At 39.3% G+C, this 21861-nt stretch overlaps 2 protein-coding genes across 4 annotated transcripts in view; one reads left to right on the forward strand and one right to left on the reverse strand.

Annotated features, from left to right (window-relative positions):
- The window catches only part of LOC111064613, a 75560-nt gene that overhangs the window by 42988 nt on the left and 10711 nt on the right, over window positions 1-21861 (reverse strand). The window lies entirely within an intron of this gene.
- LOC111064611 (solute carrier family 35 member F6) overlaps window positions 18064-21861 on the forward strand; it is a 51489-nt gene continuing 47691 nt past the window's right edge. For 2 of the 3 annotated variants that reach the window (XM_039433269.1, XM_039433278.1), the window contains exons 1-3: window positions 18064-18199; window positions 19836-19914; window positions 20605-20749. In XM_039433269.1, coding sequence (XP_039289203.1) covers window positions 18079-18199; window positions 19836-19914; window positions 20605-20749 — 345 coding nt within the window. In that variant the 5' untranslated portion in view covers window positions 18064-18078. Of the gene's footprint in view, window positions 18280-19835; window positions 19915-20604; window positions 20750-21861 lie in introns of all 3 variants that reach the window. The other variant, XM_039433285.1, reaches the window with a different exon arrangement.

Below are 21861 nucleotides of genomic sequence, written 5' to 3' on the forward strand. Positions count from 1 at the left end.
CTCAGTATTCTGGTGCCTGGTTTATCATACTTCTACATACCTTACATCAATTTATCATCGGTGCTGCGTTAGAAAATGAATGAAGCTATCTGCTTTCTCTAATAACATATAAGGATCACAAACCCCATTTTTTTCAACAGATACTGACCTCAAAAACGGCTCTAACGATTTTCTTCAAATTCATACCATGGATAGCTATTCATAAGTCCTATCAACTGATATGAGTCTTATTTCTGGGAAAATTGCAGGAGCTCCGTAATATTCTTGAGCAAAATGGCGGATGATAACTAAAAAACCATTTTTTCACGATTTTCTCAAAAATGACGACCGATTTTTTTCAAATTCATACCCTGTATAATTATTTATCAGTTCTATTTCCTGGGAAACTAATGGGGGGGGTCCACCCCATCCTTGAGAAATGGACTTTGTAACCTCATTCTCGTGCCTGAGGTAGGTAGGTAGAGCAGTTTATAAAGAGAACACAAATAGTCGAGATATTTAATCTGTAGAACAGCTGTTTTGACGACTTATCATTGACATTATATTGGAAAGGAAAACAAGCGAACCCTTAAATATTCCTCTCCGAAATTGAATAAATTTCCAAATTGGAAATTTTATCCTTGTCATGGCATAGGGTCGCCTGCTAAAGACGCCAAATGAACGCTGCGTTTTTAAAATTTCGCAAAACTAGAAGTTTTATCCCTATCAAGAGCTGACATGCGGCATGCGGTCACATGGCCCGCGTGTGACTTCCACCGGCCCTGAAAGGGAGTGTTTGTTTCATCATTGAAACAATGAATTACATTCATCAACCAAGCATTCATAACTATACATTAACTGTTGAATGAATCATGATTCGTGATCATGATTGAAATTATAAAAACTCAGTTTTTCATAATTAAGTTCTTCATAAGATTTCACCAATTCAATTTTATTGATTTACATTCAGGCTTCAAATATAGGCTAGATATTGATGGTGAAAGTATCAGGTAATTTCTAATACTTGAACGAGCGTGGCAAGTTCCTACTTTTGACTAGAGAAAACACATGTTATTTTTGTTGATATTGTTACGATTGTATTCTTTTGAAATTGGTGTATACCGTTGGAAATGTAATAAATAAATAAATAGAGGCTGGAGTCGTCCGTTCGAGGGTTTGTTTGTTTGTAAGATCGACGATATCTTCTGAATGCTTTTATGAATAAACATCCACATTTAAAAACAATCATATTCTTCAACCATTATACAGATTCAGTTTGTTGGCAGAAAAAATTGACTCACCACTCCGTCCTTTTTGAGGAAGATATAGGCCTAACAGGACAATATTGAAAAAGCATAGCCTGAGAGCAATTAATTTTCCAGTAATTTATCCTCATAAATCAGCTGTAATCTGTATTATTAATTGAATGCAATCTTCAATTGAAAAATTAATATGCAAATTGAATCATTTCTATTGGTTTTCTACTAGTACAATGAGAAATCTGACAGAATACCAGCGGCATTATAAGCTAGCACTTCAGCCAAAGGGGCTCCCCATGAATACACCTAGGTCTATATTAGTTGATAATAATAAATTGATAGTAGTAATTTTCATTTACCTGCAATCACGTCCAAGTTCATATTCATATCCTTGTAACACAACACAAAACATTAAAACATATCTTAAAGTATTTAAGATTTTAAAAAGTTCAATGCGAAAAAACAACCAGCGCCGAAAGTAATACCGAGGAACGACAAAATACGGTACAGCACCGTACAGCGCGGAACTGTCTCTGATCCTGCGTCGCGCCTTCTACTGAAAACTGAACTACAAACTTTGGCTGGGAGACCCATAGAGAGCAAAGCAACAGCTGATAAGATATATAGATTGAATGACTGAGTGGAGTATTGCTATAGATATAACAGTACATCAACATCACTGGTTGAGATTCTTTCCGCTAGGTAGCAGCTGCGTACGGTACCTCAGTCAAGGTCTATAAAATACAGGTCATGAAACTCATGTTCCAAACCATTCACGGTCTCAGACAGCACCGTATCGCGCATGCGTTAGTAACGGTTTTTTCCCGTTTCATTCAGTCAGATCTTTGAATGTAACTGGAGCCGTCATTCCATTTTGATGAGGATATTATTATCCAATGATGATTTATCATTAAATTCGATATAATAATCAATATATTATCATCATTCCATTCAATAAAAGAAAGAGTACTTTTCAATAATATAATTAATGAAATATAACGGTTGTTATTTAACTAATGTTAAAAAACACTATAACTAAGTCATCATATTGTCATTTCAAAGCAAAAACTCAACCCCCTAATCTCCCCTTTTATATTTAAAACATCAATAAACATAAATCTTCGTAAAAACTCGTAATCCCATCCAGCATATTGCAATTTCAAAGCAAAATCCAAACCCCCTAACCTATCTTTTCACCTTTGAAATATCGAAAACCATAATTTCACCTGTTTCCTAGCCCTTTCTATAGTGATGCCCAGGTTATAATGGCAGTGTAGGAAGATGGGAGAAAAGAGTTGCCAGATCTCAGCTTTGCCACACAAACAGCTGATACTGGTATATCTGATGAATATCATCATATTCCGATATTCATCAGATTTACCATTATTACTGAAAATAGTTGATGATATTTATTTGTCAAGAAAAAATATTTTTTGAAGATTTAATAATAAATTTTCATGATTGAGATTGAATATTTTGTCAATTGGTTGAATTTCTACATTGTTGATAAACAATGTGGCAACATTGCAAAGCGTGAAAGAGATAGCGCCATCTGCTTTGTTGAATGATAGACAAGGATAGCAACACCATTGGAAATCACACACTGCCATTATAATGTGGACCTCACTATAGCATATTGCAATTTTAAAGCAAAAACCTAACCTAGCCTTATGAAACATTATTAAATATAACTTGAAATAACCTAACCCCTTCACATTCAATACTTTGAATTTCAAAGCAAAATCCTAACCCCCTAACCTAGCCTTTTACCTTTAAAACAACAAAAAACATAACTCTACCTGGACCCTAGCCCCTTCTAGCATATTGCAATTTCAAAGCAAAAACCTAACCTATCCTTATGAAACATTATTAAATATAATCTAAATAAAACCTAACCCTCAACCCTATTTTGTCAATTAGTTGAATTTCTACATTGTTGATAAACGATGTGGCAACCTGGCAATGGGTGAAAGAGATAGCGCCATCTGCTTTGTTGAATGAAACAAGGATAGCAGCACCATTGCAAATCACACACTGCCATTATAACGTGGACCTCACTATAGATACTCAAAGAATACTTTTGAATAACTATGTGATAGCTGTGACCGTTGCTGGCCGTTACTCTGTATCTGAGACGAAGAGAAGCTGCTGTTCCTTTTGGAGCGGCCAAATTTATGGGGTCTTTATGGAGGAACATTTGAAAATCCAATCTAATTCAATTTGCTCGTAACAAAATTGTGCATTTTAAAAACAATATTCTAGGTCAGATAATATATGAATTCATGTTTTCAATTTTTTAATAATGAAATTTCAATAATAAATGCTTCAATTATCCATTTATTTATGATTTAAAATTGTTCTTATTCTTGTAACTCAAGGATTATGATTCAAAAGGCATTGGGACAAGACAGAAATATGCCAGGCCAATTTCAAAAAGAGTTTCAAGTTCCCAATCAATGTAAAAATCAACAATTCAGTTCCTAGTTGGAATCTAAATATTATTTTTCTGGCGGAACAATTTATTTTACAATTCAAAGCTAAGCAATATCCCTTGAACAATAATACAAAATAACACATCATGATGTTCAATCCATGATGATAACAGCTGATAAATTTGAAAATTGGTGAACTAGGACTCCACAAAATAGCGATTTTGCAATGCATCACGGGACTGTGTCATGACCTGTTTTTATAGACCTTGACCTCAGTCCATTTTACTGAACTCGCAAGTTTTGAAGTTTGAACTGGTTCACCAGGAGTTCGAGAGCAATAATAAATTTATTTTAACAAACAAAATCTTTTCTCTCTAAAGTAGAGAGCATTGATTTAAGAATTTATTATTAATCCATTACCTACGAGTGAAAAGTGGAATAATTTGAAGAGTCAGAGACTCCTATATGTACAAATCCTGCATTACACCACAGAGAAGATAGTGTTGATAATCCTTCTACTTTGAGATTATACACTACCTCAGAATAAACAATCTCTAGTACTGTAGGCTATTATAAATAGAAGTTTTCACTGACATTACGCAGGTCGCAGGTCATAGCGTCGTAGGCTATTTAATTTTTGATATAATATATAGGCTTAGGGCCGATTTCCAAGCTCAGGATTTAGCTATAAGTTCGAGTCTTTTAACAGCTGGAGTCGGAAAATTAGCTTTCCAAAACGGGGCGTAGTCGCAGTCCAGGTTTAAATTTAATTTCGAAAAACTAGAAATTGAACACAAAATAAAATAAAGAGAGAAAAGTGTAAAGTTTCAGCTATTTTTAATTATTTAGGAATGTTTCATTTTGTCAAGAGAAAACGTTTCCAATTATAGCAGAAATGAGAAAATCTAGATTACCGGTACCTATCATAAAAACTGTGACTACGCTTTTGGAAAGCCAATTTTCTGACTCTGACAGCTGTCTAGAACGTAGGTAAATCCCGAACTTGGAAACAGGCTCTAAGTTTGTGCGCACTTCTACAGATCGGAATATCCACCTCTCCTGAGACTTTTTGAAGCCTGGTCAAGACTTTTTTCATGAATCATCTTATTATTTGATGTGCTGAGTGATAGACAGTATAGAGCAGCGGTTCCCAACTGGTGGTCCGCGGGGCATGTTGTGAGGGTCCGAGACATATAAACCGAAAATTTAGGGAAAGTATGGTATAATTTAAATTGAATAGAGATGAGGTTCGTATTTTTCTCATCGATACTAATTACTCAGATTTGCTCACAGACTTTTCCTGGCTTTACTCAGTTGCTTATCTAGCTGATGTTTTTGAACATTTGAATGGGCTGGATAAAAGTTTGCAGAGAAAAAATGTTGACATTTTTAAAGTGGAAGATAAAATTAGTGCTATGGTGAAAAAGTACTGAATGTGGGCAACGCGGGTAGAAAACAAGTTATTCACGAATTTCTCTACATTGAAGCAATTTGTGGAGGCTTCTGGGGAAAATTTACCTGATCAAATAAAGAGCAAAATAGCAGAACATTTACGCAGCTTAGCAATCAGTTTTAAGGAGTATTTTCCTGAAAATGACCCAGATGATAATTGGGTTAAAAATCCCTTCTGCTGTCCTGTCAAGATATAGGTGAGATTCGCGGGCTCACGAAAAACGAACAAGATCAACTTGTGGATTTATCCAGCTGTAGTGGAATGAAAAACCAATTTGATAGTAACTCGATTTTAGTAGACTTTGGGCAACAGCACGAAATGACTATAAAAGCTTGGAGAAAAGGCATTGAGGTTAATCCTCCACTTTGCAACGACTTACCGTTGTGAACAAGCATTTTCATCAATGTGTTTTATGAAAAACAAGTTTAGAAATCGACTCGACATGCGGTCAGATTTTAGAGTGAATGTGTCAAGTATGGAGCCTGATATCTCAGGAATCATGAACTTGAAGAAAAAATTCAACTCATCTCATTGAACAAATAGTGATAGTTATTAGGAACAGCAGACTTAGTCTTCATTTCCGCAACTTATTTGAGCTGAGGTACCATACCAGGATCATAATCTTCATATTGAAACTAAGTTAGTGAATGCTAGCCGACCGCGGAGATAAGGGAGGTACCGATGGCGCACCATCTTCCGCGCATCAGGACGATTTCCACCGCCTCTGGCGGCGGCTCAACTCCATCCCCTCCACTTTGGGGGAGTATTTAAACGCCGGACGAGCCCCAGTCCACAGCATTCCGCTCACAACCTTCCTGCTCCTTGTACAGCGGCCGTTGGCTGCCGTACGTCCCTGACCTCCCACCTTCCTAGGGCACAGCGGACCGTTGTCTGCCGTCCCTGACCTCCCATCTCCCTAGGGCACAGCGGACCGTGTCTGCCGTCCCTGACCTCCTATTCTTCCTTTTCCCCAGGGCACAGCGGACCGTTGTCTGCCGTCCCTGACCTCCCATCTCCTAGGGCACAGCGGACCGTTGTCTGCCGTCCTGACCTCCTATTCTTCCTTTTCCCCAGGGCACAGCGGACCGTTGTCTGCCGTCCCTGACCTCCCATCCCTAGGGCACAGCGGACCGTTGTCTGTCGTCCCTGACCTCCTATCTTCCTTTTCCCCAGGGCACAGCGGACCGTTGTCTGCCGTCCCTGTCCTCCCATCTACTAGGGCACAGCGGACCGTTGTCTGCCGTCCCTGTCCTCCCATTTCCCCAGGGCACAGCGGACCGTTGTCTGCCGTCCCTGTCCTCCCATCTACCTAGGGCACAGTGGACCGTTGTCTGCCGTCCCTGTCCTCCATCTACTAGGGCACAGCGGACCGTTGTCTGCCGTCCCTGACCTCCCATCTCCCAAGGGCACAGCGGACCGTTGTCTGCCGTCCCTGTCCTCCATTTCCCCAGGGCACAGCGGACCGTTGTCTGCCGTCCCTGACCTTCCATCCCCCAGGGCACAGCGGACCTTGTCTGCCGTCCCTGTCCTCCTATTTCCCAGGGCACAGCGGACCGTTGTCTGCCGTCCCTATTCTTTCTTTTCCCAGGGCACAGCGGACCGTTGTCTGCCGTCCCTATTCTTCCTTCTCCCTAGGGCACAGCGGACCGTTGTCTGCCGTCCCTGTCCTCCCATTTCCCCAGGGCACAGCGACCGTTGTCTGCCGTCCCTATTCTTTCCATCCCCTCAGGGCACAGCGGACCGTTGTCTGCCGTCCCTATTCTTCCTTCTCCCTAGGGCACAGCGGACCGTTGTCTGCCGTCCCTGTCCTCCATTTCCCCAGGGCACAGCGGACCGTGTCTGCCGTCCCTATTCTTTCCATCCCCTCAGGCACAGCGGACCGTTGTCTGCCGTCCCTATTCTTCCTTCTCCCCAGGGCACAGCGGACCGTTGTCTGCCGTCCCTATTCTTCCTTCTCCCCAGGGCACAGCGGACCGTTGTCTGCCGTCCCTATTCTTCCTTCTCCCCAGGGCACAGCGGACCGTTGTCTGCCGTCCCTATTCTTCCTTCTCCCCAGGGCACAGCGGACCGTTGTCTGCCGTCCCTATCCTGTCTGTCCTTCCTTTTCCTACTTCACTGGAGCGGAACCGAGGCCGTAAGGCCGATACAAGATTACATCAAATGGTGTCATCAGAGAAGAGATCGACCTTCACACAAACCCCCTCATGGACCCAGGGACGGTATGTGACAAAGTAAGAAGCTGGAGACTGTCATTCGATGGCCAATCAGATGCTCCCAGCTTCTTAGAAAGGCTAGACGAGCTACAACAAGCTTATGGGCTCACTGGCAACCAACTACTAGTAGCGCTACCTGAATTACTAGTTGGTAAAGCTACCCTATGGATGCGTAATCGTCGTGATCAGTGGAAATCATGGGACAATTTTGTGACTGATTTCAGATCACGCTACTACCCACTTACCTATGAGGAGGACCTCGAGAATCTAATTCAGGCAAGGAAGCAAAAGGAAGGTGAATCGTTTGACGAATTTCTCGAAGATGTACTGACACTCATGAGGCGTCGAGGAGGTTTTACAGACGAGAATAAATTACAGAGAGTGTATAAGAATCTCCTCCCACGGTACAAATTGTATATTCGGCAATCAGACGTTCATAGTATCAATGAATTGGAAAAATTCGCGAGGGAGTATGAACAAATAAAAGCAGAGGAGAAACAGAATAGACAGAATTCGAGAGTTCACATGATTGAGGACACAAAAAAGATTACAAGGCTCAAGGTTGAGACAGTTATAACCCCTACTAGTAACAGACCATCTCTTAGTGAGTCTGAACCCATGTGTGGGCAATACAAGAGACCGGGGCACTGGAGATCACACTGTCCCGATATCCCACCATGTAAAAGGAGCGGAAAGAGAGCACTGAAATGTGTCTGTGATGTGCAGAAGGAGAATAAAACTCGAACAAGACAGCAGTTATGCGAACGGCACACAGGATTCCTGTGATTGAAGAATCATCAAGGGACAACAGACTATTCATTACTGTGACAATCGGTGGTAAAAAGTGTCGGGCATTACTAGATAGTGGCGCTGAAGCTAATTATATGAGTAATGAGGTTTATGAAGTTCTCAAAAAAATAGGGATGATAAGGAAGGTACCAACTCATCACCACGCAATATTAGCTGATGGACGATCTACCCCATTAAATGGGAAGCTGACAACTAATGTAACTATAGGACAAATCACAGTTCCACTAGTGGCGTCTATAATGGAAGGACTTGGACAAGAGTTGCTATTAGGCATGGAATTTATGCGTGATAACAAAGTGAATATTCACACATCCACGAGAGAGGTGGAGTGGGATCCTCCCCAATTGAATCCTTCAAGTCAGCGAATTATGTCACGATTGCTCTTATTGAGGACTGAGAGAACATCAGTCCCAACAATAGCGGCTGTAGACTCCAAATCTCCAGACAACAAGAGTCGGAACAGAAGGATGTTCAAGAAGGATGGTTTGAACAGAGTCGAACCCAATGCCTTGATTGATAGAGAGGCAGAGTTGTCATATATTCCAAGACAAGCATCCAGGGATGACATAGTTGATCACTGTGATGGAATGTATGACTCTGAACGACAGGCCGCGATTTATGCTCCAACTGTCAGAGCAAAGACTTTGAACTCCGAGAAAGTTAGGATGGAACAAATGCCACCTCATGGCAAGTCAGAATCTAGCCCAGCAGTCGAAATGGAGAGGATAACTCGAGGTGAGATACCAGCCTCCACAGACCAACTGACACCCCTGCTTCACATGACAAAACAGAGGGTGATAGTGAAAGGATCAGAGTCACCCTTAAATGACAAAGAGACGGTTGAGGTCTCAGTGAGGCGAGTTCCAGTTCGTGTCGAGTCAGATGTTAGCATCACGGTCAACACAAAGCAGATAGTCCCACTGGATCCCAGACCAGGCCCATCTAAAAATATGGATCTGGTGCTGTGCCACCGCAACACAACACCAGGCAAGCGCAGAAGAGCAGGTCGACCACGTATAAAAGTCCGGTTACCAGATGGACGATGTAAATATGTACCTGTGGATCAGGTATAGATGACGATCATAGTGGAGGTGTACACCTCTTAAGGTGATGCCTAGATGGCTCACGCCTTTTAAGGTGGTGCCATAGAGGGCTCCAAACACCCCCCCCCCCCCCAAGTAGGAGTGGGGTGTCACAAAGTAAAATTGTGACGAGAAAATAATAAATAATATTATTGGAAGACGCTCGGCTATCAGTAATGCTAGCCGACCGCGGAGATAAGGGAGGTACCGATGGCGCACCATCTTCCGCGCATCAGGACGATTTCCACCGCCTCTGGCGGCGGCTCAACTCCATCCCCTCCACTTTGGGGGAGTATTTAAACGCCGGACGAGCCCCAGTCCACAGCATTCCGCTCACAACCTTCCTGCTCCTTGTACAGCGGCCCGTTGGCTGCCGTACGTCCCTGACCTCCCACCTTCCTAGGGCACAGCGGACCGTTGTCTGCCGTCCCTGACCTCCCATCTCCCTAGGGCACAGCGGACCGTTGTCTGCCGTCCCTGACCTCCTATTCTTCCTTTTCCCCAGGGCACAGCGGACCGTTGTCTGCCGTCCCTGACCTCCCATCTCCCTAGGGCACAGCGGACCGTTGTCTGCCGTCCCTGACCTCCTATTCTTCCTTTTCCCCAGGGCACAGCGGACCGTTGTCTGCCGTCCCTGACCTCCCATCTCCCTAGGGCACAGCGGACCGTTGTCTGTCGTCCCTGACCTCCTATTCTTCCTTTTCCCCAGGGCACAGCGGACCGTTGTCTGCCGTCCCTGTCCTCCCATCTACCTAGGGCACAGCGGACCGTTGTCTGCCGTCCCTGTCCTCCCATTTCCCCAGGGCACAGCGGACCGTTGTCTGCCGTCCCTGTCCTCCCATCTACCTAGGGCACAGCGGACCGTTGTCTGCCGTCCCTGTCCTCCCATCTACCTAGGGCACAGCGGACCGTTGTCTGCCGTCCCTGACCTCCCATCTCCCTAGGCACAGCGGACCGTTGTCTGCCGTCCCTGTCCTCCCATTTCCCCAGGGCACAGCGGACCGTTGTCTGCCGTCCCTGACCTTCCATTCCCCAGGGCACAGCGGACCGTTGTCTGCCGTCCCTGTCCTCCTATTTCCCCAGGGCACAGCGGACCGTTGTCTGCCGTCCCTATTCTTTCTTTTCCCCAGGGCACAGCGGACCGTTGTCTGCCGTCCCTATTCTTCCTTCTCCCTAGGGCACAGCGGACCGTTGTCTGCCGTCCCTGTCCTCCCATTTCCCCAGGGCACAGCGGACGTTGTCTGCCGTCCCTATTCTTTCCATCCCTCAGGGCACAGCGGACCGTTGTCTGCCGTCCCTATTCTTCCTTCTCCCCAGGGCACAGCGGACCGTTGTCTGCCGTCCCTATTCTTCCTTCTCCCCAGGGCACAGCGGACCGTTGTCTGCCGTCCCTATTCTTCCTTCTCCCCAGGGCATAGCGGACCGTTGTCTGCCGTCCCTATTCTTCCTTCTCCCCAGGGCACAGCGGACCGTTGTCTGCCGTCCCTATCCTGTCTGTCCTTCCTTTCCCTACTTCACTGGAGCGGAACCGAGGCCGTAAGGCCGATACAAGATTACATCAAATTGGTGTCATCAGAGAAGAGATCGACCTTCACGCCGTCAGAAGCACCAGGAGGTGCTGTTCACGCCAGCTGAGGCACAAAGAAGAAGGAAGAGGAACTTCGACTTGCCTCCTTTCCCCGCCCACATTACAACTGAGCGAAGTCATCTAGGAGCAACACCTGGGTATCAATCACCCACCTCTGAAGCTACTCAGGGTGTACGTGATAAGTTTCAGCTATTTTTAATTATTTAGGGATGTTTCATTTTGTCAAGAGAAAACGTTTCCAATTATAGCAGAAATGAGAAAATCTAGATTACCGGTACCTATCATAAAAACTGTGACTACGCTTTTGGAAAGCCAATTTTCTGACTCTGACAGCTGTCTAGAACGTAGGTAAATCCCGAACTTGGAAACAGGCTCTAAGTTTGTGCGCACTTCTACAGATCGGAATATCCACTCTCACTACAGTGAATTTACTTTGAACTGTCAGTATTATTTAAATGTAAAGCATCGATATTATCCATAAAATATGTTGACAGTTTCATGTGAATCTCATTGTACACACCGTACCTCTCCTGAGACTTTTTGAAGCCTGGTCAAGACTTTTTTCATGAATCATCTTATTATTTGATGTGCTGAGTGATAGACAGTATAGAGCAGCGGTTCCCAACTGGTGGTCCGCGGGGCATGTTGTGAGGGTCCGAGACATATAAACCGAAAATTTAGGGAAAGTACGGTATAATTTAAATTGAATAGAGATGAGGTTCGTATTTTTCTCATCGATACTAATTACTCAGATTTGCTCACAGACTTTTCCTGGCTTTACTCAGTTGCTTATCTAGCTGATGTTTTTGAACATTTGAATGGGCTGGATCAAAGTTTGCAGAGAAAAAATGTTGACATTTTTAAAGTGGAAGATAAAATTAGTGCTATGGTGAAAAAGTACTGAATGTGGGCAACGCGGGTAGAAAACAAGTTATTCACGAATTTCTCTACGTTGAAGCAATTTGTGGAGGCTTCTGGGGAAAATTTACCTGATCAAATAAAGAGCAAAATAGCAGAACATTTATGCAGCTTAGCAATCAGTTTTAAGGAGTATTTTCCTGAAAATGACCCAGATGATAATTGGGTTAAAAATCCCTTCTGCTGTCCTGTCAAGATATAGGTGAGATTCGCGGGCTCACGAAAAACGAACAAGATCAACTTGTGGATTTATCCAACTGTAGTGGAATGAAAAACCAATTTGATAGTAACTCGATTTTAGTAGACTTTGGGCAACAGCACGAAATGACTATAAAAGCTTGGAGGAAAGGCATTGAGGTTAATCCTCCACTTTGCAACGACTTACTGTTGTGAACAAGCATTTTCATCAATGTGTTTTATGAAAAACAAGTTTAGAAATCGACTCGACATGCGGTCAGATTTTAGAGTGAATGTGTCAAGTATGGAGCCTGATATCTCAGGAATCATGAACTTGAAGAAAAAATTCAACCCATCTCATTGAACAAATAGTGATAGTTATTAGGAACAGCAGACTTAGTCTTCATTTCCGCAACTTATTTGAGCTGAGGCACCGTACCAGGATCATAATCTCCATATTGAAACTAAGTTAGTGAAACAATTTCCGTACTGATTTTACAATAACAATAATTTTACAGTAATAATAATACGAAAATTATTATGATAAATGCAAACAAAAAATTATAAATCTCAAGTTTTTTTAATATTATTCTAACGTACCATAATTTAAATAATGATTATCAATGATTAAAAAACTACCTACATTTTTCTTGAAATGTCAACTTCTTCTCGTTATTGAATTGAGTTATGAACTACTATGAATTTTCAACAGTCTGAAGCAATCGGAAATAATATTAAACTGGCTCTTCCTGATTGCACTATGACTTTAAATATTCTGACAACATATTTAAAAGATGATAGATACAAGGCATTATAACATATATTTTTTCTCTCTGTTATTTCATCAGATTAGCTGTTATACTTATTACTATTAACTATTAAGAGTGTGGGGGAGGGGCTGGCGTTAAATAAAAATATTTTTGTAACTGTGCATTTGAGAAGTAGTGGGGATAAATGGATGAGGGGGTTCTTGGGAAAATTTTGTTGGGAACCCCTGGTATAGAGTATCCAGGAAAAATTGGTGAGGACCTAAACTTTGATAGTGACCCTGGGGGGGTATATATGTATATATTATGGTATATATATTTATGATATATATATATACCATTGATTAATTGGAAAATTTCAAATATTGAACAAATGTAGAACATTATTGATATGAATTTTTTATAATTATTGAATAATGTCAAATGTTTAAAAAATGGAGAATAATATAAGTGTTATGTTTCTACATTATACAAAAGTACTCAAACTTTTTTTCACATGAAACAACAGTATTTAAACTTTCTTCACACATGGGGGTGTATCATTTGAATGGGAAACTTTTTGTAGCTATTGAATTAACTCCTTACCAATACTGCAATACTGTAGGGCATTGTTCCCGGCTAAGAGCTATGCTCTTCCTTGAGGAGTCCCTCAAGGTCAAGCCGAAACGAGCCAAATCTGTAAAGTGCCCTACCCACAGAGGTATTGCATATAAAATTGCGCTTAATTGCAGGTATTTTTTCTAAATTTTTCGTGGGAGGGACCCCCGACCACTGTTTGTTGGGGGGTAATTCATACCCGTCACACGGTATCCAGCTCAATGTTTGATGCTTCCTACGCCTATTTTATCCCACCCCCAAATATTCTTCTGGATATGCTTCTGATCTCCGGCATTAATATTGATTATTACAGTAATACTAAATAGAACATGTTGTGGTTCCACCTTCTGCGCTAATAGTATATAGCCGAGTATTATTTTGACTTACTTAAAAACTCTCCACGGAGTAAACCTTTAATTTTCTTGAAGCTCATTCCACGTGCAATATAATCATAGGGTTACATCAGTGTAATTAATATTTAAATTGTGGTATAATCACAGGAGTTACTACAGAGGGGGGAGTGACTCTGGAGGTGGTAGTCGATCAGACCATTCCGTGGGAAGGGGGGGGTCAAAATAACTGAATTTTGTTAACTGATTGTGTTAATTTAAAATCAATGTAACTGATTGTTACTGAACATAATAAACATTATAGACTAGCTTATTTCGTACCGCCAAAAAGTCAATGTATCTCATGTCACACTTGACTTTATTTGGTGAATCATGACAATCTGAATCATTTACCTGACAATCAATATTTTCATTTACATCTCAATACGGACTTCCTATGTGCTTAGTCATGCAGCATTTATTATTCCAAAAACATATTCTTCTCAATTAGTAGTAGTATCTACTAATAGTAGTAATATCTATTAGTAAAGTGTTGAATTGAAAAAATAGATAGGTTAAATCAGTGTTTCAAAGATGAATTTAATGTTTTCATAGTCTAGTTGTTAATTCTCAATAGATGGCCCAGGAAATAAAATGTGATGTACGATAAATCACACAGAATTAATTTCATATTCTTTCCATCTTCCATTTTAGGATGAATATAAGCTACGGTAAGCTAGATTGTAAATTATTCTGCCATTCTTCGTCAGTAATTAATAAATGCAATGTGAACAGCTCTCTTTCATGAGGTGAATAATTTTTTCCAACATTTTCCAGTTTTTCAATGATAGGGGAATGATAATTATTTGTATAGCCTAGGTCTTCCAAGGAACCATAGCTGGTACCAATCAACTAAACTTCAACTCCAAACTACCATATTGATACCAGTACACAATTTATCTGTTTATTACAGCTTGTATTTTTAGAGAGCATAAAAAAATTTAGTCAGCAGAAGAATTCATTGCATGCGATTAGTACAGTTTCTGCATTATCAGCTAAGGCTAAAGACTATTTAGGAGCAATCACTCAGGTCAGACATACGCTGACACATGATTTCGGTTACAACTTTTACATCAACAAACTGATAGGTATGCTACGGGTTGAGATAATATCAATGTGCGGTTTTCGTCATTCATTTCCTCTTGGAACTCTATATTGAAATCATGTAGCCTATGGCCCATTTATACGATGCCGCGGCTGCTTCAAGGTCTGTGATGGGTCCAAGTTTATTTTCTACCTTGGACAGGGCAACAGGTTGTTTGAAAGGGTCAGCTATTGTTCCTAGGTCTATGAATGCTCATTGTTGATGGCTAGTATGAAAGTTGGACCCAAAGGTAATTTGACATCAAAAGAGAGCACGATTTGGAGTAATGTGGAGCACTAGGCTACACGGGTACGCGACTAGGTGCCACCCCGACTACTTGACACCACGTCTAGTTGTCCCCTTTTAAAACCGGTTTTTAGGGGACAAGTAGACGTGAGCCATCCCCGTCTACTTGTCTCCTTCCTAAGGAGGTGTCAACTAGTCGAGGGGACACCCTGACGCGAGGGTGTGAGGTGTCAAGTTGTCGTTTACGGTCATGACTAGTTGGCACCTTTGGTCCAGTAGGTGTCAAGTAGTCGGGGGGACAACTTGACGGCAATGGCATATTTTTACGAGGGTACAAACAAGTAGTCGCCTATGACCAAAATGATCAGGTGTCAAGTAGTCGGGGTGACAACTAGACGGCTACCCGGCTACACATGCGTATTGACATGTGGACCTATGGATTTAGGAGTTTAAGGACTATGATAATAATATTGTTACTAGTGTTATTACAAAACTACCCTAATGTATCTTTACTCACTGATACGAAATTGCACTTTCCACATTTACCATTTTGTTACATTTCAGTTACTATACCGGTATATGAGTAAAAATACAGAAAAAGTAAGATCACTTTGTCCAGGGAATTATTTAGCTCAGAATCAAGTTGGTGAGAAAAGTATGAGACGTTCAACTACCTAGTAACCTACCTAGTTCATTTGACTATAACATAAAAGTAAAAAGTATTGAGAAATCATACTCTCTAGAGTATGATAGAGTATCTGTCTATGGTAGAAGAAAACGATTATGTGTGTGGCTATAGTAAGGCTATGTACTGTATTTAACACAGAGATAAAGATTATCTGTGTGCCATAGACAGATAGATCTTTAGAGAGTATGATTTCTTATTGCTTTTACTTTATTTTCTCGTCAAATGAGCTATACTAGGTACTGAAACTCATGGTTTGACTCGAAATGAGAATTTTGTGGTGCAATGAAAGTTTGTAGTATAGTTTTATCATACTGGCTGGCCAGTGCGGAGTTGAATAATAAAGCCAGTACGGACCTCTCATAGGTCCACAAAATAATCTACTCCAAAACGTGCGCTCTATAGTCAACAGTAACAGGAAGGCTCAAAATCAAGAAAATGGTCAAACTTTCACACTATTATAGAACAATAGAAAAAGGATGAAGAAAGAAATGTTACGACCTTTATAAACAATAGGACAACCCTTTCCGATCTCATCAACCTGTTGCATTTGGAACCACCAGAGACCTCAAAGCCGCCGCAGCGTTTCAGGAGTGCTCCTCAACAACGCTCGTATAACATGGACCTATTATATCACATGACCACCTTCTATTTTGAAAAATCAATTTGGATTCATTATGAGGGTCAAAGATGTTGAAGTGACAGAGTTATTTTTCCTTTCAAATAGGACCCCTAATGAAGCCTACTTTCAAATTACTCCTGTAAAAAATTTGGCTGTTTCCATAATTTTCACCAATTCTGTATAATTGAAAGTTACAGGTTTCAAAGATTACAATACAACAGTTCATATGCGAGTTCTCCAACCCAGAGGGTCACGAGTAAATAACAATCCATATCAGATATTAGAGCTCCTGCTTAAGGCTGTGCAAAGGCTAAAAATAAACTTTCTACTGGTGATATTTTTCAAAGTTTTTCGATTTGTATACTATCAAGCTATCAAAATAAAAAAGGTTTCTCAGGAAAACATTTTTTTCGATCATTACTTTTTGAGATATGAGCGCCTAAAGTTTACATTTTTGGGGCAGAACATTTCAAGTTGGTGAAAGATAAAACCATCAGATTAGATAGATTCTTCATGGTATTGTTGATCTAATAAAACCAAAATTTTCTAAAAATATAAATTTTTGAGAAAGTTATTCAATTAATTTACCAAAAATGACCAGAAATAACTTTTCGTTGAATTATTTCCGGTAGTCAGTTAAATAGCTTTCTCAAAAATCTATATTTTCAAAGTTTTTTGTTTTACTAGTTCAACAATACCCCATGAAAAATCTATCCTTAAAATCTCATGGTTTTATCATTCACTGAAATTGAAGTGCCAAAAATTTAAACTTTAGGCGCTCATATCTCAAAAAGGAATGATTGAAAAAAAAGGTTTTCCCAAGAAAACTTTTTCATTTTGAAAGATTGATAGTATACAAATCGAAAAACTTCAAAAAATATCACCAGTAGAAAGTTTTTTGACGTGACAACGTCTTATAAATTGGTTTGCCGGGTGACACTTCAAGAAACTGCGTTACGTTCCCACGTTATGCGCTCACAATGAGAGCGAGTGAGAGCGTTCGTTTCGGTTCACGGTCGTCTGGAAAGAGCACGAATAGGAGCAGTGGCGAGCAACGCAGCAACAACCCGAAGGCATTCACCTGGAGAGAGAGTGAAACGGAGCAATCTCCTGCGACTGCGCCACTACTTAGTGAATAGGTTATGTGAATAAGTATAAGTGAATAGGTATAAGCAGAGAAAACTCCTATAATTGTAATTCTGTGGTATAAGTGTAAGTATAATAGGTATAAGTGAATAGGTTATGTTGTAGTAATCACAATGTTGTGGTAGTTTTCAATCACAAAAGTAGTATAAATCGTTTCTCAGCCAATAATAATTTGTTTAACTTGAAAAAATGAGCGCGACTTGCTATGTAAAAAATTGAATCGAGCACAGTTAGCCCGCCTAAGAGCGAGAGAGACAGAGTGATTTTGTTGAGGATGTGTGAAGGTAAAAATAAAATTTTGTTAATATGAAATTCAGTGCGAGATTCTTTGTATAAATTAGTGTTTTAAATATAATTCTTTGTATAAATAAATGTTTTAAATTGTTACTATTATTTCATCCTTCTTCCTACTATAGGAATGAATATTCACAGTAAAATTATTTTACCACTCAAAGTCGTTGGCACGTAAAACTTTCGCCCGTATACCAACTTTACAGGCAACTAATCAACTATGCAATTTTTTAGCCTTTGCACATCCTTAACAGCTATACATTATTATGTAACAGTTCTTATTATTAGTGTTTTTCAGTCGCTGAGTCACTGACTCAGTTGTCGTTCTCATTCCGGCAACATGTTCGAATCACAATCAGTTCAACGTTCACACTTCACAGTCGATCACTCTTCACATCAGCTGCTCACTCCTCCTGTTCGTTCCGTTGAGCGAACAAACAGCTGTTTTGCTTTTTGTATAGGTTATGTATTGGAGCTGATTAATAATTATCATTCTATTCATTTATTGTCTGTCTATTGTTCGCAGTAAGCAGTAATACTAGTAAGTTTTATTCATTTAAATTTTTTTGAATATTTTAAATCCAAATATAAATTATTCTTATTCTCAAGCATTTCAAAACATTTCTTGTTAAATTTTCCAATCAAAATCCAAATGTGACGAATCACGATTAAATGAGTTTAGTGCTTTAATCTAAATACCTAAGGCTTTATTATCTCTCTATGAATGACTCTCAATAATATGCTGAGTTATCTTAATGTTTAATAACTTACTGTAATTTTTATCAATTAGTAGTTTTTGCGCTTTTGATTGAGAATTCTTATCTATTGGTTAACAATAATTATTATCTTAACCCAGTTTATTGTTCCTTTGTTGAACAAAGTCTCAAATTTTGAAAATTATTAGGCTACCTGCTGTGTTGAACAGAACATTATAGGCTAAAGCTAGAAATTGAAGCTTGAGACAAAGTTATTGAGCTTCTTCTAGGTTTATAGATTAGTGGGATCGTTCTTAGCCAATTCCACAAAAGAAAGACCTTTCATAGGATATTTCATAATTTTATTGTTGACTGTTTCTTGTAGGGCATATTTGTTCTTTTGATTGAAATAAATTGATATAGACAATTTTTTTCATTAAAATGTTTGTGTAAAACAATCTGGCAATAAAATTGATATTTTTTACATCCAATCAAAATACAAAATTTGAGTAACATACTGTATATATACAGGCTTACCCAACCCCCTCAAAAACTCAATGACGATACACCACAAATATAAGATAGTATTATTAAAAAGATCATCAATCGGTATGTTATTTACTTTAAATAATGCAACTTTCCTGATACCTTCAAGAGATGTTCAAGCTCCCATTCAAGAAATCTAAGGAAATTGTTTTTTAGACTTGTTCTGAAGCTCACTCCAAAAATTTCAAGTCTGCGTGAAACATCCAACTTGTGGGCATCTCTGGTACCTATATATGTATAAACTATCATATATTGTAAAAGCTAAATAATTTTTTATTTCTCATTTGTTCAAGCCTGTAGGCTTACTGAGATTTTGGTCTTATTCCTTATTAAAAATAAACATTGGATACAAATTTTGATATTGATAATCCCATTCTGTTGATATTATTGAGTGATCTTTGCATTCCATCAATCTATTTCTCTCTCTCTCTCTCTCTCTCTCTCTCTCTCTCTCTCTCTCTATTGATCGATTCTCCACTGATATTTAAACAAGTGTGTCAAAGTTTGCTCATTATAAACTTGATAGATAATAGGAACATGACAGCTAAATTTCATCTGAAATGATTCAGTAGATGTCGCACAGCATAGCCTATATATAAGATTTTCAATACGTAGGCTATCTCTTTCACTCTTTGATATTATTATATAATTTATTTCACTTCATGATCATCTCATTTATTATAGCTTACAATAGAATTAAATTGTTATGCTCTAGCTCTCTAGAATATTAATAACAATATGACTTAGTTGATGATTACAACCTAGAATAATTATTATCGTAAAACTCAACAAATCTGAGTATCCCATTAAGTTACAGTGGTAACTGTATTTAATAATTCATATTCTACGTTTCCAGACAAGATGTGGCCAGTTTACATAATTGCTGTGGCTATCGCCATGGTCGTCACAGGCACCATTAACACGATGTCAATGAAGTAAGTGCAACTTATTTTCTATTTCAAAATGCCTCTTCTCTATCTTATAATTGGTGGCATTTTTCATGGTGTCATGGACGAGTGGAATTCGTACATCTTGTAGAATTCATCTAAGATTCATTGTTTATGGATCACGTATCTGTTACTTGATCACCATGTAAAATCTCCTATTTTCTTGATTAAAGAAGAACATGGAACATAGGCTATTATAAATTATTGAATAGGCAATATTTTAAAATCTATGAGAAACATCACTCCTTCTGTTCGGGGGTTTGGAGCTACAGCTAGTTTAATGCTAGTTTAATATTTAGACTACATAATTCGTTACAGCAAATTAAGGTTCCTCTTGTTTTCATAATGTTCCTCCTTTCCTATTTTTTAATATTGATCTGTGGTTTTATGAACGCCAAGAATGCACCGCCATTAGAGGAATTTATCCATTCTAGTGATTTAAAAATAAGTTTTGAGATAACTTATTTCATTCACATTCACAAATAATCTTTTCGATTTTCTTTTTGTTGAGAAATAATAGCATCTAATAATAATTTCAAAACATGTTAAAAGTTATTATTTTTCTCCTAGTTCCAACAATATTATGTTGATATTGTGACGTCAATTATTTATTTATTCAATTAGCTTAATAGTTGTTCTTGGAATTCAATGGAAGAATGTTTCTATTTCAATTTTCAGATGGGCTGACAAAATAAATGCCACCGGCTATGATGGTCTAGACAGAGAATTCGATCATCCTGTCTTGCAGACAGTTTTCATGTTTCTTGGAGAATTCTCCTGCTTCTTAGTTTTCCAGATACTCTGGTGGTATTTCTCAAGAAGGGTTAGTATTGTTCATAAACTTTACTTTCAAAGTGAAATAGATTATATTTCTGCTTTTATAATTACTATCGGCCTTTCCATGCCCAGTCGCTTTGTTTTGATTAGTGAATGAACTTTCGGTACTCCCGTTGGTATGGTGACTACTTGAATTCCTATGGATCTTAATTCCGAGTTCCCGGTGGTGGCAATCACAGTTTAAAATCGATCATATATAAATATTGTGGGAGTTCTCTTCTAGTACCAAAGAAGTGACAAATGCGGTAAAGAATTATAGCCTATAAATAAATATTTATTCAATAAATAGTGATTACATGAGTGGTTACAATATATCTAAGAAGATAGGTACCTATAGGGCGTTTATGTCCCAAATTTCAAGGTTTCCTCAAGATGATAGTATACGTAGTTCGTTTTCGTGAAGCTATTTGTCGCTGGTAGTCTCTCATACTGTATCTTTCATACATTCACCTGTCCAAGACAGTAATAATTGACAGTAGTTTATTAATTTATCCACAACAATATGGGACCACACTGGAAAATCCAAAAAATTGTTCCCCAATTAAGAAAATTGAAATAATCGCAATACAAGAAATTGAAATGATTGAGAGTGACAATCAATAGTCGACAGTCAACTTGTAGTTGAGCCAAATTTTATTCAGACTATGATACTTAATTATAATCTGTTCATGGAAATGAGAGACAATAATAATATAAAGTCGTAAAGTGCGTGCTTGTATGCATAAAAGTAATGACTCATCTGTCAAGTATTTAATGAACTAATGCCAGTTCACAATGCTTTCATTCTTACTGAATCATGTAATCTACCGTGATTGTTCAGTTCAGTATTCATTTCCTACGGTACTCTATGATTAATGTAAATCGGTGTTGCTACTCCAAGAGTCACTCTCACACGTCCATGTTCCACATCCTACATCGTCTCGTGTTTCCCAGAACAGACTATAGTTTAAAGTGCTTCAGAATCGGTTCGAAACTTACCATAAACTGTAGGTCCAACTATCTCATGAGTCACGCACAAACCGAGGGCCTAGAAATGTAAAAACCTAACAAACCTAGAAATGTAATACCATAATGAAATCCTAATAGAAATACAAATGA

This window comes from Nilaparvata lugens, chromosome 1 (genome assembly GCF_014356525.2).
Source record: "Nilaparvata lugens isolate BPH chromosome 1, ASM1435652v1, whole genome shotgun sequence".
Classification (NCBI taxonomy): domain Eukaryota; kingdom Metazoa; phylum Arthropoda; class Insecta; order Hemiptera; family Delphacidae; genus Nilaparvata; species Nilaparvata lugens.